We start from the raw sequence: 23,826 nt of genomic DNA, 5'->3' as shown, positions 1-23,826 counted from the left end.
TTTTTCTCTCGTAAAAAATATATTTTTTTAAAACGATAGGAATACTGTTAAAGTACCGGATCGATAAGCAGTATCGGTAAGAGTAGCAATATCGTTAAAATCTTAACGATACCCATCCCTACTCTGAACACTGATTTTTTTCATCCATAATTGGCACCCAGTGTGTGTGTGTGTGTGTGTGTGTGTGTGTGTGTGTGTGTGTGTGTGTGTGTGTGTGTGTGTGTGTGTGTGTGTAGCTAGAAAGATGTGCCTGTGAGCGAGTATGTACTTGAATGGACAGCCCTTAGGGAAGCTACTATGTGAGAAAGAATGTCAGGCATTTCACGGTGAGAAGAGCTAGTGGTGCAGCACAGGCCTCAACCCCCACCACCCTGCAGAGGACGGAAGGAACGGATGGGGGACATTTCCATCTTAGATTTGCAACATGTTGTGGTGTTACAGTCCCGGGTATCTTATAGGAGAAAGATAGCCCTGAAAGATCTACCTATTCTGGGACATGGCCATGTAGTGCTTTCGACATGGTTAAGAGTAACAGCACATGACAATGGATTAGGAGGAAAGAATTCACACCTCTTTTGCCACATTCTGTTGTGTTACAAAGTGGGATTAAATTAGATGTCATTTTTTGTCAACAATCAACAACAACAAAAAAATACTCTTCATGTCAAAGTGGAAGAAAAATTCTAACATTTGTATTAAAAAAAATATTTAAAAAAAATATTATATTGAATACAATAACAATATTGTATTCAACCCTCTGAGTCAATAAATGTTAAATAACCTATGCCAGCGATTACAGCAGTGAGTCTTTCTGGGTAAATCTCTAAAGCTTTGCACACCTGGATTGTACAATAACAGCATTACACTGTGTATTCAGGACAAAGTTCATTTGCCACATTATTTGCCATATTACTTTAGTTCCTTATTGCAAACAGGATGCATGTTTGTATATTTTTATTCTGTAAAGGCTTACTTCTTTTCACTCTATCAATTACATTAGCATTGTGGAGTAACTACAATTTAGTTGATCCATCCTTAGTTGTCCTATCACAGCCATTAAACTCTGTTTTAAAGTCACCATTGGCCTCGTAGTGAAATCCCTGAGTGGTTTCCTTCCTCTCCGGCAACTGAGTTAGGAAGAACGCCTGTATATTTTTAGTGACTGGGTGATACACCATCCAAAGTGTAATTAATAACTTCACTATGCTCAAAAGGATATTCAATGTCTGTTTATTTATTTTTTTACTCATCTACCAATAGGTGCCATTCTTTGCGAGGCATAGGAAAACCTCCCTGGTCTTTGTAGTTGCATCTGTGTTTGAAATTTACTGCTCAACTGAAGAACCTTACAGATAATTGTATGGGGTACAGAGATGAGGGAGTCATAAAAAAAAATCACATTAAACACTATTATTGCACACAGAGTGAGTGCATGCAACTTATTATGTGACTAGTTAAGCAAATTTGTACTCGTATTTAGGCTTGCCATAACAAAGGGGTTGAATATTTATTGACTCAAGACTATGGTGGTCACGAAATTGTCAGCCGACGATTGTCAAGCAAATAACTGTCAGTCTCATGGTAATTTACCATTAATTAACAAACACATTTAGCATCTCATGGCTTCCACACATATACTTTTTAAAATGGCTTGTAGGCTAATAAATCCATGTAATATAGCCTACACCACCACAATAAATCCATTATTTATTTTAGACAGGTCTAAAGAAGAATGGTATGAAGAAAATGTAGTCTATTTCAGAAGAACAGAATACTCTGAGTTGTCCTTATGTTGGGTCCTGATCTGGCTATGACAAATGGCTGTGGGTTACTACACTAGTTAATTTAGCAGACAAGATTTGCTTATAATTCCGTGGCATTATTTTATATTATTTTATAGTATGAAGAATACAATTGAACAAATCTGGGGGGAAAAATAATAATTCTCCAAATGATTTGAGAAAGTGCGCACACGCAGATATCCTGTGTTGAGCGACTAACAAAGAAATAGGTACGCCAATATGCTTAATGTTCTGTTGTTAACGTAACTTTAGTTGTTCTGCAAATTTGGGCTGTGTTTTGATTTTTAATACATAGTAAGGTGGCATGACGAGATTCTAATGAAGATTTGAAAACAGTTGCTTGAAAGGCATGAGCTCTGCTTAGTTTTTTTGAGCAGGCTGTACACACTCCAATAGTCTCTCATTCACAATTTGACAAGTACTTGATAATTCCTCGAATTTCACAGTGGCATCACCTTTGTGGCCGTAATGCACCCCCCTAAAAAATCCATGCCTTTTGCAGCCCGGAGTGCTGCGTTGTACCCTTCTCCCTGAGTGTGCTGCGCAACCCAAAGCGTCTCTCACTCACACGGCTCTCCGTCACATTATCGGTCTTTCTCACAGGCTACAAGTTAAGACAGACACTGCGCGTGTCCTTAGCCAATTCCGAGGTGCCTATTGAAGATATTGGAAGAACTGTCCACATTTACTTTTCGTCAGCCAACAAGATGAGTAACCCTAATGAACAGTAAAAGCACTAGCCCATGTCAATCTACTCTCCCCCATAGTACAAAAGTTGACCCATTCTATTCTGTGCGAGAAATAAAAATTACAAACATAGTCTGGGACAGTTGTGGGATGCGATAGATCCAAAATTAATACAACCATTAGCATCAAAAATACTTTTTTATGCAATGTGGCTGACGCAACAGACTTTTAGCTTAAAATGTTGATCAACTATTAGGCTATTTCTTCACATTATAAGCACAGCAATGTGTACATGGTAGTAGGTTATAAGCACGAATGTTCCATTAGCGGACAACACCACTATCAAAAGTGACCGCAAATGCAATTATGCATGTAATGTTTTCATTATAAAAGGAGCATTTTTGTGAAAATTATCTTCCCCAAACTTGAAACTTACCCGCTGCTTATGTATGCCAGTTAGGCTCTACACCCTTTGTAAAGCGGATTAATGTGCTTCATTTTAAGTTATTTGGCAACTTTAGTTGTGATACCAACCTTATTAAAACATATAGGCATATGGGCTAGGATACATGAGGTGTGATTCGAACAAGTCGCAAAAAAAGGCATTGTTTCTTATGCTGGGCATAATTCACAAGTGATAATATATAATTCACAAGTGACAGGCTAATATCGTCACCCATCAGACATTTCTTGATTTAATCTTGTCTTTACATATACTACATAATATATGTGTGACATTTGTTTTGATTTAGAATGGACCATAATCATGCACCTGTCTCAAAACAGGGTCAGCTAGAAAAAAAATACATGTCATCTATGCACTTAAATAGCGAATGGAGGACGCTTTTCCCGTGGTTTATTTTCATGCCAGCCAGGTAGGCTATACTCCTGTTGTAAATACAAGCAATGTGCTTCATGTTAGGAAAGTTGAGAAATAAATATAGTAGGCCTAGCCTATAGAAAGCTGATGGGATCCTCCTCTTTTTATCAGTGGCAATCACTCGGTTTTCTCCCGCAATTGCATAGCCTATAGAACTGTTGCGCAACATGAGCTCATGGGCTCTCATTTGCATTGATGTCAGAGTGATGAGAGGGACAATAGAGTGCTGAGTTTCTGGATAAAAGCATCTAGGTCCTTATCTAGGTTTCTTCCTGGTTCTGGCCTTTCTAGGGAGTTGTTCCTAGCCACCGTGCTTCTACACCTGCATTGCTTGCCGTTTGGGGTTTTAGGCTGGGTTTCTGTACAGCAATTTGCGACATCAGCTGATGTAAGAAAGGCTTTATAAATACATTTGATTGATTGATGATTGAGTACCAGGCAGTTAGCACGTTTGGTAGGCTACTAATGATCAGCAGCAGCATCAGAGCTTGGAGAAGCCTAATTACCGTGACTAAACAGTCATGTGGAATTTGACTGCCTTCGTGACTTGTGACCGCCAGTGTGGCGGTAATACGGTCACCGCAACAGTCCTACTACTCAAGACATTTCAGCTTTTCATTTTTTATTAATTTGTAAACATTAGAAAAAACATAATTCCACTTTGACATTATGGGGTATTGCGTGTGTAGGCCAATGACACTAACTTCAGGCTGTAGCACAACAAAATGTGGGAAAAGTAAAGGGGTGTGAATACTTTGACAGCACTCTACATAAACATGAACATACTAGAGTTTATTGTGATACTTACATTAACTTTGAAGGCTTGGACAGTGTTGTCCAAGAGAAGTATGTTGCAGCCCACCTCAGTGTGCTGCCTGTCGCGTGCCAGCTCTGATGCCCGGACATTGTAAGATCTGCCAGCAGGCAACTGGAAGCGTGCGGTCATTACGGTCCAACCAGGGTCTGCAACACAGAAAGGAAGCTGACCGTGACAACCTGGCCAATGGACAGATCGCTGTAGAGATGATATGTCAAATCTTTTCACGCCAGTCTGGCAACACTCATACAGAATGACGGTTCTGAAATGTATTCTTCTGGAAATAAAACATTTACAGGAGTTAGAAGGCCCATTGCAGTCCAAAACATGATTTTTATGTGTTTTTATATGTATTTCTACACTGAGGTGGGAATAACACAAGGCAGTAAATTAGTTAAAAGACCAATAAGAAAGAAAATGCCAAAACTTTCTGCCAATAGCAGCTAGTTTTCAGTTTCCCCCTCCCAACTCAGGCCACTTCCGGACACTCCTAGCAAAATTCATGCAATAAAATTGCTCTTTGCAAAGAAGCTATTTTTATTTTGACCCTTTTAATTGAAAACAAATCACAGTAAAGTACTTACATTGCTAGCCAGAAATGATTTGATATTGAGATAAAAATGGCATCATTGGACCTTTAAAGGGCAGAAAGCTGTAGGTCAGAATCAAATCAAATGTTATTCGTCACATGCTCTGAATACAACAGGTGAAATACAACCATACAGTGAAATGCTTAGGGTCTGTAGTTCAACTGAGATGCAGTGCCTTAGACCGCTGCATCACTCAGGAGCCAAATTAACAGGTGTACCTGTTAAAAGTTCATTTGTGGAATTTCTTTCCTTCTTAATGCATTTGAGCCAATCAGTTGTGTTGTGACAAGGTAGGGGTGGTATACAGAAGAGAGCCCTATTTGGTACAAGAGCAAGTCCATATTATGGCAAGAACAGCTCAGATAAGCAAAGAGAAACAAAAGTCCATCAATACTTTAAGACATGAAGGTCAGTCAATCCGGGAACATTTCAACAGTTCAAGAACTTTGAAAGTTTCTTCAAGTGTAGTCGCAAAAACTATCAAGCACTATGATGAAACCGGCTCTCATGAGGACAGCCACAGGAAAGGAAGACCGAGAGTTACCTCTGCTGCAGAGGATAAGTTCATTTGAAAACTGCAGCCCAAATAAATGCCTCAGAGTTCAAGTAACAGACACATCTCAACATCAACTGTTCAGAGGAGACTGCGTGAATCAGGCCTTCATGGTAGAATTGCTGCAAAGAAACCACTACTAAAAGACACCAATAGAAAGAGACTTTCTTGGGCCAAGAAACACGAGCAATGGAAATTAGACTATTGGAAATCTGTCCTTATTGGTTCCTACCGCCATGTCTTTGTGAGACACAGAGTAGGTGAACAGATGATCTCCACATGTGTGGTTCCCACAGTGAAGCATGGAGGAGGAGTTGTGATGGTGCTTTGCTGGTGACACTGATTTATTTAAAATTCAAGGCACACTAAACCAGCATGGCTACCACAGCATTCTGCAGCGATACGCCATCCCATCTGGTTTGCGCTTAGTGGGACCATCATTTGTTTCTCAACAAGACAATGCCCTAAAACACCTCCAGGCTGTTTAAGGGCTATTTGACCAAGAAGGAGAGTGATGGAATGCTGCATCAAATGACCTGGCCTCCACAATCACCCAACCTCAACCCAATTGAGATGGTTTGGACCACAGAGTGAAGGAAAAGCAGCCAACAAGTGCACATCATATGTGGGAACTGCTTCAGGACTGTTGGAAAAGCATTCCAGGTGAAGCAGGTTGAGAGAATGCCAAGAGTGTGCAAAGCTGTCATCAAGACAAAGGGTGGCTATTTGAAGAATCTCAAATATAAAATGCATTTTGATTTGTTTAACACTTTTTTGGTTACTACATGATTCCATATGTGTTATTTTATAGTTTTGATGTCTTCACTACTATTCTACAACGTAGAAAATAGTAAAAATAAAGAAAAACCCTTGAATAAGTAGGCGTGTCCAAACTTTTGACTGGTACTGTATGTTCGCTTGCACTTGTTAATATTTATCTAGAATCCGCTAGTAATTTGTTAGCGTTTGTTAACATTATTTGCATGTATTTTTATCTTTGGAAAGAAATAACGCCCTTTGTGTGCACTGCCGGTGACACGTATACCCCGGTATGGTACAGGAACGGTAATTCAATCTGGATAACGGCCAACCCTACTATACAGTACTATTGACATCAGCACTCAGCTAACAAACTTGCACATCCAGAAGGGGCAACAAGTGCTCCATCTGACAAGAATGAAAATTAAAATGGGGAGTACAGACAAACCTACATGCTGACTGGGGAGAACATAATTCCATGTTAACTCCCTGATTGAATCCTCACACACACACACTGCATTGGTTGGTAAAGCCCTGTCTTCACAGCATCACCCCTCTAGGGATCGGCTACATAACCTAAGCTATGGAGGTCACGCCCCTTCAGTTTAAACCTGATGGATCCATATGGAAGGCTTTCTGTGCCTTTCTGAAGAGTTATCACAAAACATCACAGGCCTCGCCAATGATGAACGGCAGAAGATGGCCTGTGTGTGCAGAAGTGCTGAGTTGAACAGAGGCATAGCAGGGGACCCCAGGGACTAATTCCAGCATGCTGTGCAGAGTCACAGCAGTACTTATTCCATGAACACACACAGCCTTCTACCCTGCTGTACTTAGTAATTCTGGTAATGTAAACTCTCACACAAAGAGGAACAAGTAAGCCAACCCACCCATATTAAGAGCACATTGTCCATTCGTCCTACTACACGGAGGTGTCTTTAGCCTGTCATAGGGAGGTTCTGAGAATTGTACACAAGTACATGAGACAGGCTACAGTACTTGGAAAAAGATTAGTGACTTAAGAAAGGCCTTGGGGATGACTTATTACGGCTCACGAGTCACACATATTGTATGGGAAGAGCAGCATGTGATATGCTACATATTGTATGGAAAAAGCAGCATGTGATATGCTAGATATTGTATGGAAAGAGCAGCATGTGATATGCTACATATTGTATGGAAAAAGCAGCATGTGATATGCTACATATTGTATGGAAAGAGCAGCATGTGATATGCTACATATTGTATGGAAAGAGCAGCATGTGATATGCTACATATTGTATGGAAAGAGCAGCATGTGATATGCTACATATTGTATGGAAAGAGCAGCATGTGATATGCTACATATTGTATGGGAAGAGCAGCATGTGATATGCTACATATTGTATGGAAAGAGCAGCATGTGATATGCTACATATTGTATGGAAAGAGCAGCATGTGATATGCTACATATTGTATGGAAAGAGCAGCATGTGATATGCTACATATTGTATGGGAAGAGCAGCATGTGATATGCTACATATTGTATGGAAAGAGCAGCATGTGATATGCTACATATTGTATGGAAAGAGCAGCATGTGATATGCTACATATTGTATGGAAAGAGCAGCATGTGATATGCTACATATTGTATGGAAAGAGCAGCATGTGATATGCTACATATTGTATGGAAAGAGCAGCATGTGATATGCTACATATTGTATGGAAAGAGCAGCATGTGATATGCTACATATTGTATGGAAAGAGCAGCATGTGATATGCTACATATTGTATGGGAAGAGCAGCATGTGATATGCTACATATTGTATGGAAAGAGCAGCATGTGATATGCTACATATTGTATGGGAAGAGCAGCATGTGATATGCTACATATTGTATGGAAAGAGCAGCATGTGATATGCTACATATTGTATGGAAAGAGCAGCATGTGATATGCTACATATTGTATGGAAAGAGCAGCATGTGATATGCTACATATTATATGGAAAGAGCAGCATGTGATATGCTACATATTGTATGGAAAGAGCAGCATGTGATATGCTAGATATTGTATGGAGAGAGCAGTATGTGATATGCTGAATATTGTATGGAAAGAGCAGCATGTGATATGCTACATATTGTATGGAAAGAGCAGCATGTGATTTGATACATATTGTATGGAAAGAGTAGTATGTGATATGCTACATATTGTATGGAAAGAGCAGCATGTGATTTGATACATATTGTATGGAAAGAGTAGTATGTGATATGATACATATGTACATAATAATATGGGCTCCGTGGCGAAGGTCAAGTCATGCATCCTCCAAAACATGACCACCAAACCACGCTTTGTAACACCCGCCCACTTAACTCAGAAGTCAGCCGGAGCAATGTGTCAGAGGAAACATCGTTCACCTGACAACCGAGGTCAGCCTGCAGGCGCCCTGCCCGCCACAAGGAGTCGCTAGAGCGCGATGAGACAAGTAAAGCCCCCCCGGCCAAACCCTCCCCTAACCCGGACAACGCTGGGCCAATTGTGTGCCACCCTATGGGACTCCCGATCACAGCCAGTTGTCATACAGCCCGGGATCGAAACTGGGTCTGTAGTGACGCCTCTAGCACTGCAATGCAGTGTCTTAGACCGCTTCGCCACTCGGGAGGCCCAAATGGTTCCATTTATAAATCTAAATCTGTGTGTGCGTGTACTATGATGCTGTTCACTGATGCTCAACATGTGAGGCGCCACAGCTGAGGCTTGTCTTCTCCCATCCCAATGAGAGGAGGACAAAGCAAAGCCCAGTGAGTTAGCGTTCCGTCAGGCAACAGGAGGCCGGCCGCTCAGGCCTCTGCTCCTCTCCTCTCCCTCCCGGCAGGAAGAACGCTCCGGAAGCATACTTCCATTATTGCTTACTCCAGTAAGCAAAGCTGCCAAACACTGGGCCTGGGCTCCCGTGTGTGTGTAGCAGGCCTCTTGACCCCAGTGCTTCCCTCACCGGTGGGCTCCTCCGGTGCACTCGGCTTATTACAAACACAGACAGCCCAGCAGCCTTTCTGTCTCCCATCTCCCATCCTCCCCCCTACATACCAGTCCTTCCCCCTCACCCCTCTGCCTCTCTACTGTCAACAGGATATTAGAAAAGCCCAGAAGAATCTCAGGAGATCTCTCTTTCCTGCTCCAGTAAGGTGCTGTAGTGCAGTTTACACTGGCCACAGAGAAACATATCAAATACAGATTTAGAGACTAGAGGGTCTTCATCATCTTCATGTGAGCTGATAGGGAAAGACGGCTGGTGAGCGCTGCCAACAGAGCCCTGCATATATATTTTTTAAGTAGCTAGCTTTCACGAGGCACCTAATTGGCAAAGCACAGGGATCAGAAGCAGTGAGTCAATCGTCAGACAGCAGCTACAGTAGAAAAGGAGGAGTCACTATGGGGAATCCCCGCTGAGATCCACCCAGGTCGACAGCTAGCGTGTGACAACTCAGGCACAACAATACAACTAAGAACAGAGAAGCTTGTTTAAGGAAACAAAAACAGGAGAGACGACCGTTCCTAGGTCGATCAGTAGAAGAAAAAGCAACACTACAGGTTTGCTGTACTAGTATCTAGGACAGCACATATAATGGACAGAACACACAGACAAGAGAGGGAAGAAAGAATGCTTAATTTTTAAGAGGGTGTGTTTAGGGGTTGTGGGTAGCTCAAATACCCCGACACCGGTGCCCCCGCACATTGACTTTGTACCCCCTGTATATAGCTACGCTATTGTTATTTACTGCTGCTCTTTAATTATTTGTTATTCTTATCTTTCACTTTGGGGGGGGGGGTTCTTAAAACTGCATTGTTGGTTAAGGGCTTGTAAGTAAGCATTTCACTGTACGGTTGTATTTCACCTGTTGTATTCAGAGCATGTGACGAATAACATTTGATTTGATTCTGACCTACAGCTTTCTGCCCTTTAAAATGTCCAATGATGCCGTTTTTATCTCAATATCAAATCATTTCTGGCTAGCAATGTAAGTACTTTACTGTGATTTGTTTTCAATTAAAAGGGTCAAAATAAAAATAGCTTCTTTGCAAAGAGCAATTTTATTGCATTAATTTTGCTAGGAGTGTCCGGAAGTGGCCTGAGTTGGGAGGGGAAAACTGAAAACTAGCTGCTATTGGCAAAGAGTTTTGGCATTTTCTTTCTTATTGGTATTTTAACTAATTTACTGCCTTGTGTTATTCCCACCTCAGTGTAGAAATAGATATAAAAACACATAAAAATCATGTTTTGGACTGCAATGGGACTTCTAACTCCTGTAAATGATTTATTTCCAGAAGAATACATTTCAGAACCGTCATTCTGTATGAGTTTTGCCAGAATGGCTTGACTTGAAAAGATTTGACATATCATTTCTACAGCGACCATGCAGTGTCTGTAGAGCAGCAATGCCTCTGTCTCTGTAAAGACACCCTCCATGTCCTAACTCTACTGCAAACTTTCCTGGACTAGGCTGACACACTCTTCCCCTGCAAATCCAATGAATGATCACTGACTGATGTATCTCACACAATGTTTGTCCAATACATATGTTAGGCTTATTCTGTAGGCTGGTGTAAGCACCATTCATCACCAGCTGCACCAAACATTGGAGATCACCGTTAAGCTTCATTTAATTTGAGCAAAGAGATGGGTTAGATAAAAAGACTGAGCATACAAGCTGAAGAATGTGGTGAAGAATGACACAACACAAACTCCAAGTCATAGCCATATTTATGATGAAGGTAAGCAATTTGTTTCCTGCTCATAGTTTGAGGACATTCGCTGTTGCACTATTGACCTTGAACATTTTGAACCGCCATCATCACATATCATATTGAACAGAAACAAAAATATCCCAGTGGTGTCTACTGAAGACCTGTCTAAACTCTTTCATTCATCTATGAGAATAAGGTCAGTGAAGAGACAATGACAGATCATAAAGCTACAATAAATCAATTTCTTATTTACAGCACTAGTCAAACATTTGGACACACCTACTCATTCAAGTGTTTTTCTTTATTTTTACTGTTTTCTACATTGTAGAATAATAGTGAAGACATCAAAAATATGAAATAACACACATGGAATCATGTAGTAAACAAAAAAAGTGTTAAACAAATCAAAATATATTTTAAAATGTGAGATTCTTCAAATAGCCACCCTTTGCATTCTCTCAACCAACTTCATGAGGTAGTCACCTGGAATGCATTTCAACTAACAGGTGTGCCTTTTAAAAAATTTAATTTGTGGAATTTCTTTCCTTCTTAATCCATTTCAGTCAATCAGTTGTGTTGTGACAAGGTAGGGGTGGTATACAGAAGATATCCCTATTTGGTAAAATACCTAGTCCATATTATGGCAAGAACAACTCAAATAAGCAAAGAGAAACGACAATCAATCATTACTTTAAGGCATGAAGGTCAGTCAATCCAGAACATATCAAGAACTTTGAAAGTTTCTTCAAATGCAGTCGCAAAAACCATCAAGCACTATGATGAAACTGGCTCTCATGAGCACCGCCACAGGAAAGGAAGACCCAGAGTTACCTCTGCTGCAGAGGATACGTTCATTAGAGTTACCAGCCTCAGAAATTGCAGCCCAAATAAATGCTTCAGAGTTCAAGTAACAGACACATCTCAACATCAACTGTTCAGAGGAGACTGCATGAATCAGTCCTTCATGGTTGAATTGCTGCAAAGAAAACCACTACTAAAGGACACCAATAAGAAAAATATACTTGCTTGGGCCAAGAAACACAAGCAATGGACATTAGACCGGTAGAAATCTGTCCTTTGTTCTGATGATTTTTGGTTCCAACTGCCTTTGTGAGACACAGAGTAGGTGAACGGATGATCTCTGCATGTGTGGTTCCAACCGTGAAGCACGGAGGAGGTGGCGTGATGGTGCTTTGCTGGTGACAGTGTCTGCATTCTGCAGCGATACGTCATCCCATCTGGTTTGCGCTTAGTGGGATTATCATTTGTTTTTCAACAGGACAATGACCATATGCGTTATTTCATAGTTTGATGTCTTCACTATTGTTCTACAATATAGAAAATAGTAAAAATCAAGAAAAACTCTTGAATGAGTAGGTGTGTCCAAACTTTTGACTGGTATTGTAAATCAAAATCAAATCAAATTGGGTCGCACACATTTAGCAGATGTTATTGCGGGTGTAGCGAAATGCTTATGTTCCTAGCTCCAACAGTGCAGTAATATCTAACAATACATGCAAATCTAAAAAGTAAAATAATGCTATTCAGAAATATTAGCAATGTCAGAGCACGGACTATAAATATATATCTATAGGATGGGATGACGTCATTATGAACAGTATATATGGATAGATATATATACAGTATATATGTAGGATAGAATAGTACAGCAATAGCTAAATATGATAGGCCTTGACTAGAATACAGTACATACGAAGTGGGTAAAATAGTATGTGAAAATTAGTGACCAGTGTTCCATGATTTTGTATACTGAATAAACATGTAAAGGGATGGTCCCATGTTTCATGAGCTGAAATAAGAGATCCCAGATATGTTCCAAACGCAAAAAAAGGCTTATTTTTCAAAAATTTTGGGAATATTTTTTTTTACATCCCTGTTCGTGAGCATTTCTCCTTTGCTAAAATAATCCAGCCATCTGACAGGTGTGGCATATAAAGAAGCTGATGAAACAGCATGATATTACACAGGTGCACCTTGCGCTGGGGACAATTAAAGGAGTCACTACAGATCCGTGTTCATTGTGGTGCCATTCATCCTACGCCATCACCTCATGCTTCACCATGATAACGCAAGGTCAGCCCCACGTCACAAGGACCTGTACACAATTCCTGGAACCTGAAAATGTCCCAGTTCTTCCATGGCCTGCATACTGAGTAGACATTCCACCCATTTAGCATTTGGGATGCTCTGGATTGACGTTTACGACAGCGTGTTCCAGTTCCGGACAGTATCCAGCAACTTTGCATAGAAGAAGAGTGCGACAACATTCTCCAGGCCACAGTCGACAGCCATGTGAAGGAGATGTGTCGCGCTGCATAAGGCAAATGGTGGTCACACCGGATACTGACTGGTTTTCTGATCCCCGCCCCTACCTTTTTTATGGTATCTGTGGCCAAAATGCATATCTGTATTCCCAGTCATGTGAAATCCATAGATTAGGGCCTAATGAACTTATTTCAATTGACTGATTTCCTTATATGAACTGTAACTCAGTAAAATCTTTGTTTGGGTACTGGGTGGAGACCAGCTAGTGGTGACGATTTAACAGTCTATTTAACAGTCTGATGGCTCCCAGAGAGCAAGTACTATTTGTCCCGGACAGCCATCATCTCAGACCCTCAAAAAATATATACATTTCATACAATACCATAAATAGCACTTTTTGAGTTGTGTTGTGCTCTTCCAGTCTCCCATCTCTCTTCCATCCCCTCCTTTCCCCCTTCTCTTTTCCTGCTCCTACTGCGGGGAAATGTTTTGTGTGTATGCCCTTTTCTCTTTCAGCCTCCACTCTGCCTGTCACTCCCGAGCAAGGCCATTATGCAAATTGCAATAATCAACTCCTTGGAGAAACCATTCATTCTCTCAAGGCCATTCATAGCTGAGTGGCCAGCGGCCCACAGGGGGTGGAGGCTGGGGGATAGTGTTGGGGGGGGTGGGGTGCAGTTTACAACCGAGGGTTTCACACAAGAGAGAGTTTCAGTCCTTTCCAAGAACATCAAGTTAAACGTATTCTGAGCACACAAACAGTGCTCAAAGGTCAGCTAGATGAGACGAGCGGAGGCCATAGACGCGGTAAAGGAGTCAATGGAACAACAGATTGAATGTGCACCAACAAATCTGATCTAAAAAAAGGGGATATCCGTCAAATCCGTCATGATGTATTGTAACAGGTCCACAATGTGGTTACTTAAGTTTGATTTGGATAAATGTGGATGTTTTAGCTGCATAACATGTAGAAGTTGTCCCTTTCAGGTTTAGAAGAAGTGACTGGTAAATGGTAACTCCCGCTCGTATAAGCTGGTAGCATAGCTAACTCCCGCTCGTATAAAGTGGTTAGCATAGCTAACTACCGCTCGTATAAACTGGTTAGCATAGCTAACTACCGCTCGTATAAACTGGTTAGCATAGCTAACTCCCGCTCGTATAAAGTGGTTAGCATAGCTAGCATACAGAACTCAGTGGTGGTAGTCAAAGTTGTTTTTAACTGTAATGCAGTTGATTGGTAACGATGACAAGAACATGTATTGGGGTTGACATCCATACAAGCATTACACTCCGATTTTTACCTCAACATAGTGTGAAATACACATTAACAATAGCCTAAATGTAGGGTAAATTAGCTCGGGGGCAATGAGGAGACTCGGTTTCTTTCCCCCACGAGTTTCCAAGGTATTTCCATTAGTGATGCACCGATATGACATTTTTGGCCGATACCAATATCCAATATTTTCCTTGCCAAAAAAAACTATACCGATAACCAATATTTTACAATTTAGCGGCGTTTTAAGCATCCTAGTACAGTTAAATAGTTAACACACACGGACGCAGCGGTCTAAGGCACTGCATCTCAGTGCAAGAGGTGTCACTACAGTCCCTGGTTCGAATTCAGGCTGTATCACATTCCGGCCGTGATGAAAACATAATCAAAACCTATTTCTTTCACTTACTTGCTGTGCTGTTTTGTTGTTAATTTGTTCAGGATTTCTATGGAACGCCGTTTGGGTCTTTGTGTGTCAAAAAAGATATGTGTCAAATAACACTATTTGACGTGTCAAATAACTCTATTTGACCAATCAGGACTGAATATGACTGCACGTCTCATAATAATTTAACGAGTTCATTTTTGTTGTTGTAGTTATTACACATTGATTACACTATCACTTGCATTTCATATGTCACAACGATTCATCAATACGTATGCTATGAAGCTTGTAAAGTTGTCGAGCGCACCTACAGTGCTGGCCATGAAAAAAAGCAAGCTAGCTCATGGATGCAAACAATGTTCTTCCCCAAAAACACAGCAAAACGACATAATTTAGGTGTCATCTAAAATATCCCTAATTTATAAGACAGTTCTTATTTGATTAATGGTGGTCGGACCCATCTATGTGAAGCTCGCCACAATAGTGGACTTTGCCGTTAGCCTTCAAAATAAAACTATAGCATAATTCTACTATTTGTATTAATTCGAATTTTTTTTATTTTTATTTTATTTATTTAACTAGGCAAGTCAGTTAAGAACAAATTCTTATATTCAATGACAGCCTAGGAACAGTGGGTTAACTGCCTTGTTCAGGGGTAGAACGACAGATTTTTTACCTTGTCAGCTCGGGGATTCGATCTTGCTACCTTTCGGTTACTAGTCCAATGCTCTAACCACTAGGCTACCTGCCGCCCCAATGACATACTTTTTTTTTGAAGGCAAACCGCAAATTCCACTATTGTGCCTAATCCTTATTGTGGCTAGCTTCACAACAACCAGGTCCGGTCGAAAATGACTGCAGTTTCAACTGGTCATTGTTTTCAGGTTGTATAGGTGCTAGCTAGGTACCAAGCTAAAGCTTGCTACCCCAGAAGTTGCGGTCGAGCAAATTATGCTATATTACCAACGCAGTATAGTAAACATCGTTCGTGGCCGGTGTTTGCTTGTTTGCAGACTTTTTTGTTCAGCTTTGACAGTGCTACTGTATCTTTTTTGACACGCAAAGACCCAAATGGTGTTCCATAGTATGTTTGTCGTGAAGCTAATAGCAGTGACGCTATTACTGTGTAACTCCGGTTGGGCAACATCTGAAAAATAGCGTACTTGGTAGTGTGCCCTGGTGCTCGACCAGTCGTTGAAAGCCAACATCACCCACGACAGAGAACAGTTGATTGTCAAGGGCAATTAATTCCATTATATAGGCTTTAATGGATTTCGCCTTTGAGTTGTCTCGCTGAAATTTTCTTACTCTTTCAAATGACTGCTCGACTTGTTGACTGCTCGATCCACACAGCAGACATTGTGGGCTAGGTTAGGAATGCTGTGTTGCACGTGTAGCGCAAAATTTTACGTGGCATCATTACGTCATGTACCTACGTAATATAGGTATGCAAGGTAGCTTTGACATCGTTTTTTAACATCGGGCCCATACCGATGTTGGACTTTTTAGCTAATAATCGTCCGATTCCGATATGTTCACCGATATATCGTGCATCCCTAATTTCAATTGTTTTGGTCGAGTTCGATTGACCTCTTTACAGCATCTATATGGTTGGACTGGCCTTGTGTGTCGCACTGCCCGCCCCACCCAACCCCTCGGCCACCCCAACTGTGCTTCTGTAAAGCTAATGTATGAACTGTGCAGATGTGGAAGCCTGAGAACGCTGGGCATGTCAAAGAGCTACATCATCTTGTAACTAAATAAGGTTGAGGATGTAGCTGTGAAGCCTTTGCCCCTTTACATTGATGTTTGGTACAGTTGGAGCGTCAATATCCCCTGATCTTATAAGGGTGCAGAAATGATGTTAACCTCAGGAAGCCTTTGAATATCTCAGCTGAGAGACAGTGAGTAACAGCAGACTTATTTCCTCAACGTTAAGTATTATGACGTCTGTGCCCCCAGAAGGCCTGTGTCCTCATGAGGTCTCATGACATGACGACTCTCGGCTCTGTCACGACATATAAACTGGTACAGATATAGCCCTAGGCTACAAACCTAATAATACAGCTTATTGGTCAATTCAAAATACATTATGATTCAGTCATTAAAACCATCCTAAAGCGATGCATGTTTAACATTTGATCAGTCATCCAGTACAATGCTGTGAGAGCGGGAACTGAAAACACAACATCATTCAAGAGGCTCGGGTTGAAAACAAGAGACCCTCTCTTTCCCATTGCACTAGACTCATGACTCAGAAAAAAAAACAGAAATATACATTTGATTAAAGCAGCACATCCCTCAGATTTTCTTCTGCTTACGTTAGCAGGTTTAAATGTTAGGGGGCCGTGTTCTGATCACGCAGCAAATTTCTTCCTGCATCCACCTTGATCTTGCACCTTCCTGTGTGGCAGCAGTCGCGGAGGGGAAGCCAGGTGTGTCATGGAGGGGGCCCCCTGCTGCTCCTGCGACCCACTTATGGCCAACGATGGAGCCAACTAGAGGCATCATACCTGCCCTGATGGGAAACTAACGGCCGGGCAGATTACAGTCGGCTATCTCCGGAGGGGAATCAACATGCAGGATGAGGCAGGGGGAACCAGCTAAGGAGTTTCAGGGAGATTGATAGGCTGTAAGTGAATCAGCCTCTGTTCATTAGAAGAGCTGTAGAAAATGCCCCAGAGCTGCTCAAGCTCAGGCTGCTGGGGATTGCTAATAGTCTGGGAGGAAGTTAGCCCTTGTGAATTCTTTACGACTAGTTTCCGATGCATCTCATAGACTTGGACACAAAAACTTCCTCTGTGGGCTCTGTGTGACTTCCAAGTTTTAAAATGGAGAGGATCCTGGTGCAGTGTGGGTAGAGTGAATTACAGACACACAAGTGACCCTCTGTTCTTCAGGCTGTGTTGCTAAGAACACTGTCAAGGCATGTGTCAGGCCGTCTGTCTGCCACGGCATGTGTCAGGCCGTCTGTCTGCCACGGCATGTGTCAGGCCGTCTGTCTGCCACGGGCATGTGTCAGGCCGTCTGTCTGCCACGGGCATGTGTCAGGCCGTCTGTCTGCCACGGGCATGTGTCAGGCCGTCTGTCTGCCACGGGCATGTGTCAGGCCGTCTGTCTGCCACGGGCATGTGTCAGGCCGTCTGTCTGCCACGGGCATGTGTCAGGCCGTCTGTCTGCCACGGCATGTGTCAGGCCGTCTGTCTGCCAAGGCATGTGTCAGGCCGTCTGTCTGCCAAGGCATGTGTCAGGCCGTCTGTCTGCCAAGGCATGTGTCAGGCCGTCTGTCTGCCAAGGCATGTGTCAGGCCGTCTGTCTGCCAAGGCATGTGTCAGTCCGTCTGTCTGCCAAGGCATGTGTCAGTCCGTCTGTCTGTCAAGGCATGTGTCAGTCCGTCTGTCTGTCAAGGCATGTGTCAGTCCGTCTGTCTGTCAAGGCATGTGTCAGTCCTAACTCACAACCATAGGACATTGACTTGTCTTGTTAATGGTATTGGTCAGATAGAAAAGCGTGAGAAAGTTTGGAAAAGGCTCTTGGAATTTGGACAGGAACTGATCAGCAACTGCTGTCAGTCAGTTTGATACACATCAGTCAGTTGTGACATGTGCCCATTTCTTAGAATCACACTGGAGTGGTCAGGCGTGGTGGAGATTCTGGAGAAGGGAAACTCCTATTATATAAGAAAACTGACATTTGAATTGTGCCTAATCCTCTTCAGACAAGGGCTTTATCATCACATCCAGATGTGACCATTAGCTTTTAATTCCAGATGAACAACACTCTGCTCAGTCTTCCTGCTAATCATGCTCTGACCCATGGAGAGGGAAGAAGAGGGGAAATTAAAAATGGCGTCAGTGTGGAAACCCCTCCCTCTCTCTGAAAGAGGAAACGAGGAGTCATCTGAGAAACAACAGAGGCCTACTTTATCTGTTTCCATTCTAACTGGCATGAGCCTTTTTCTGCCTCGCAACATTCACTCACAAACACACAAGCTGCTTATAGAAGGCATAAAAATTCATTGCCAGTTGCGTAAATAATCACCTTGGAGAGGTTTAGTGCCTTTGACGAGGGTGTCACACTGAAAACACTGTGTGTGTGTTTAACTATCTTTGTGGGTAACAGAAGTCCTCACAAGGATAGTAAAACAAGGGGGATATTTTGCTGGTCTGCACAAGGAAAAATAATATTTTAGGTTTAGGGTTATGATTAAGGTTAGGGGTTACGGTTAGGTTTAGGTATAGTTTTAGGGTTAAGGTTAGATTAGGGTTACTGAAAATAGGATTTTGGATGGTAAATAATTCTTTGATCCTCACACAAGGACAGCAATACAAAACTAACTGTCTGTCTGTCTGTCTGTCTGTCTGTCTGTCTGTCTCTGTCTGTCTCTGTCTGTCTGTCTCTGTCTGTCTGTCTCTGTCTGTCTGTCTCTGTGTGTCTCTGTCTGTGTGTCTCTGTCTGTGTGTCTCTGTCTGTCTCTGTCTGTGTGTCTCTGTCTGTCTCTGTCTGTCTCTGTGTGTCTCTGTCTGTCTCTGTGTGTCTCTGTCTGTGTGTCTCTGTCTGTGTGTCTCTGTCTGTGTGTCTCTGTCTGTGTGTCTCTGTCTGTGTGTCTCTGTCTGTCTCTGTCTGTCTCTGTGTGTCTCTGTCTGTGTGTCTCTGTCTGTGTGTTCGCGTCCGCAGCACATTTATTTGATGAGTGTTTCTACTGATGTATAATGTAGCTCCTACTAGGTTTCCCTGCCGTTGAGCTAATCTAACATTCCCCCTCTGAATGATGTATGAGATAAGATTCATCTGAACATTTTCTCAAACCACCCACTTCCTCCTCAAACACAAATTGTGACAGATAGGTAATTTTTAAGGGATATTTATACATGCAATTGTAGAACTGGAATTCTCTTGAAGGAAGCTTCCACTTTTTTTTTAACACTTCTCAGAAATCAGTCTGTCACATTCATCTCACACGAAATGCAGAGGCAGAGAGGGAAAAAACGTGTGGCGTAATCAATTTGTGCCGTGAGAACCCAGTGGTGGAGGTACAGCCAAGGCTGCGGCTTGAGCAGCAAGGCATTTCCATGTAAAAATCTCCATGAGCACGAACATGTGAAGTTCATAGCAGCACATCACATTTGGTGTAAAATGATAGCTAACAGTCTATTTTTGATAAATAAATTGTTCAACCAATTTCCATCCTAAAAATGTGGAATAAGCAAAGGCTTTGGTTTCTGGTCAAACAGTTGGAAAATGGGTCTAAGAAAACATCTACCAAAAGTCTAAAAAGGTATTAGAAATACGGTGCCTTCAGAAAGTATTCACACCACTTGACTTTTTCCACATTTTGTTTTGTTTCAGCCAGAATTTAAAATTGATTAAATTGCGATTTTTTGGGGCACTGGCCTACACACTATACCTCATCACGCCAAAGTGTAATTATGTTTTTTGAATTTTGTGCAAATTATTTAAAAATGAAAAGCTGAAATGCCTCGAGTCAATAAGTATTCAACCCATTTGTTATGGAAAACCTAAATAAGTTCATGAGTAACAATGTGCTTAACAAGTCACATAATAAGTAGCATGGACTCACTGTGTGCAATAATAGTGTTTAACATGACTTCTGAATGACTACCTCATCTCTATAACTCACACATACAATTATCTGTAAGGTCCCTCAGTCGAGCAGTGATTTTCAAACACAGATTCAACCACAAACACCAGGGAGGTTTTCCAATGCCTCACAAAGAAGGCAACTATTGGTAGATGGGTAAAAATAAAAAAGCAGACATTGAATATCCCTTTGAGCATGGTGAAGTTATTAACTTACACGTTGGATGGTGTATCAATACACCCAGTCACTACAAAGATACAGGTGTCCTTCCTAACTCAGTGGCCGGAGAGATGGGAAACCGCTCAGGGATTTCACTATGAGGCCAATGACGACTTTAAAACAGAGTTTAATGGCTGTGATAGGAGAAAACTGAGGATGAATCAACAACATTGTAGTTACTCCCCAATAATAACCTAATTAACAGAGTGAAAAGAAGGAAGCCTTTACAGAATAAAGAATATTCAAAAACATGCATTTTTGGAACAACACACTAAAGTAAAACTGCAAAAAATGTGGCAAAGAAATTAACTTTGACCTGAATAAAAAGCGTTATGTTTTAGCCAAATGCAGCACAACAACACTTCACTGAGTACCATGTTCCACATTTTCAAGCATGGTGGTGGCTGCATCATGTTATGGGTATGCTTGTCATCGGCAAGAACTAGGGTGTTTATCATAAAAATAAATGGAATAAAGCTAAGCACAGAAAAAATCCTAGAGGAACACTTGATTCAGTCTGCTTTCCAAACAGATACTGGGAGATGAATTCACCTTTCAGCAGGACAATAACCTAAAACAAGGTCAAATATACAATGGAGTTTCTAACCGAGACGAAATTGAATATTCCTGAGAGGCCTACTAGTTACAGTGTTGATTTTTAAACCGATTTAAAAGTCAAATGTCAAGAGGTGAAAATAGCTGTCTAGCATTGATCAACAAACAAATTGAAAGCTGTAATTGCTGCCAATGGTGATTCTAACAAGTATTGACTCAGGGGGTTGAAAACTTATACAGTACCAGTCAAAAGTTTGGACACACAAGGTTGGAAAAGCATTCCATGTGAAGCTGGTTGAGAGAATGCCAAGAGTGTGCAAAGCTGTCATCAAGGCAAAGGGTGGCTACTTTGAAGAATCTCAAATCTCACATTTATTTACATTTGTAAAAAAAAAAAAAAAAAAAAAAAAAAAAAAGGTCCTTGAGCATAGACTTGTATGGTTTGTTTAACTTTAAAATCAATGGTCTCTGGCAGTGACATTCTGTTAAAGTGCAATTGACCAGCAGTAAACAGGATATCGTCTTGAGCATGAGAGCACTTGACACGTTTTCCCATCGGGCTCCCGAGCGGTGCAGCAGTCTAAGGCACTGCATCTCAGTGCAAGAGGCAACACTACAGTCCCTGGTTTCGAATCCATGCTGAATCACATCCGGCCGTGATTGGGAGTCCCATAGGGCGGCGCACAATTGGCCCAGCGTCGCCCGGGTTTGTTCTTAACTGACTTGCCTTGTTAAATAAAGGTAAAAATAATAATAATAATAATAATAATGCAGTGTTCACTACATCTAGTCTGCGACCAGTCAGATCTTCACCTTTACACATGAATCTCACAGAGGTGCAATAATGCAGAATTCAGCGTTTTTCAAAAATATCTGCTGCGTTTTATAACCACAGTTCACTCTAAATCATTCATTTTAAAATGAAAATGTTGTGCTTCAGTTGCACTTCTCCACTCACTCAGATGAGATATGATTGCTCGTCTTGACCAATCTAATTTCCACATTCACGAACGGGCATTCAATCAGCAGACAGCACTGTGACGGCGATACTTTACTTTTCTCCGAATGTAAATTAAAATGCAAGATTAACTTCAAGCAAAACAGAAAGAAATGTAGCTGGCTACGCTCTATGATAAACATGAGAAATCTGATGGCAGAATCTAGTCCCAATTTAACACCTGCTCCCTACTAGGTGTAGAATCTAGTCCCAATTTAACACCTGCTCCCTACTAGGTGTAGAATCTAGTCCCAATTTAACACCTGCTCCCTACTAGGTGTAGAATCTAGTCCCAATTTAACACCTGCTCCCTACTAGGTGTAGAATCTAGTCCCAATTTAACACCTGCTCCCTACTAGGTGTAGAATCTAGTCCCAATTTAACACCTGCTCCCTACTAGGTGTAGAATCTAGTCCCAATTTAACACCTGCTCCCTACTAGGTGTAGAATCTAGTCCCAATTTAACACCTGATCCCTACTAGGTGTAGAATCTAGTCCCAATTTAACACCTGCTCCCTACTAGGTGTAGAATCCAGTCCCAATTTAACACCTGCTCCCTACTAGGTGTAGAATCTAGTCCCAATTTAACACCTGCTCCCTACTAGGTGTAGAATCCAGTCCCAATTTAACACCTGCTCCCTATTAGGTGTAGAATCCAGTCCCAATTTAACACCTGCTCCCTACTAGGTGTAGAATCTAGTCCCAATTTAACACCTGCTCCCTATTAGGTGTAGAATCCAGTCCCAATTTAACACCTGCTCCCTACTAGGTGTAGAATCTAGTCCCAATTTAACACCTGCTCCCTACTAGGTGTAGAATCCAGTCCCAATTTAACACCTGCTCCCTACTAGGTGTAGAATCTAGTCCCAATTTAACACCTGCTCCCTACTAGGTGTAGAATCTAGTCCCAATTTAACACCTGCTCCCTACTAGGTGTAGAATCTAGTCCCAATTTAACACCTGCTCCCTACTAGGTGTAGAATCTAGTCCCAATTTAACACCTGCTCCCTACTAGGTGTAGAATCTAGTCCCAATTTAACACCTCCTCCCTACTAGGTGTAGAATCCAGTCCCAATTTAACACCTGCTCCCTACTAGGTGTAGAATCTAGTCCCAATTTAACACCTGCTCCCTACTAGGTGTAGAATCTAGTCCCAATTTAACACCTGCTCCCTACTAGGTGTAGAATCTAGTCCCAATTTAACACCTGCTCCCTACTAGGTGTAGAATCCAGTCCCAATTTAACACCTGCTCCCTATTAGGTGTAGAATCCAGTCCCAATTTAACACCTGCTCCCTACTAGGTGTAGAATCCAGTCCCAATTTAACACCTGCTCCCTACTAGGTGTAGAATCTAGTCCCAATTTAACACCTGCTCCCTACTAGGTGTAGAATCTAGTCCCAATTTATCACCTGCTCCCTACTAGGTGTAGAATCTAGTCCCAATTTAACACCTGCTCCCTACTAGGTGTAGAATCCAGTCCCAATTTAACACCTGCTCCCTACTAGGTGTAGAATCCAGTCACAATTTAACACCTGCTCCCTACTAGGTGTAGAATCTAGTCCCAATTTAACACCTGCTCCCTATTAGGTGTAGAATCCAGTCCCAATTTAACACCTGCTCCCTACTAGGTGTAGAATCCAGTCCCAATTTAACACCTGCTCCCTACTAGGTGTAGAATCTAGTCCCAAGTTAA

General features: G+C 41.7%; 1 protein-coding gene across 2 annotated transcripts in view; it reads right to left on the bottom strand.

The window, feature by feature from the left end:
• The window catches only part of LOC139539036 (tyrosine-protein phosphatase non-receptor type 4-like), a 112,849-nt gene that overhangs the window by 71,057 nt on the left and 17,966 nt on the right, over positions 1-23,826 (bottom strand). For both annotated transcript variants that reach the window (XM_071341721.1, XM_071341722.1), the window contains exon 2: positions 4,178-4,332. In XM_071341721.1, coding sequence (XP_071197822.1) covers positions 4,178-4,315 — 138 coding nt within the window. In that variant the 5' untranslated portion in view covers positions 4,316-4,332. The remainder of the gene's footprint in view (positions 1-4,177; positions 4,333-23,826) is intronic.

Source organism: Salvelinus alpinus, chromosome 14 (genome assembly GCF_045679555.1).
Source record: "Salvelinus alpinus chromosome 14, SLU_Salpinus.1, whole genome shotgun sequence".
Lineage (NCBI taxonomy): Eukaryota > Metazoa > Chordata > Actinopteri > Salmoniformes > Salmonidae > Salvelinus > Salvelinus alpinus.
Note: the sequence above shows the minus strand (reverse complement) of the source record. Positions and strands in the feature narration are given on the sequence as shown.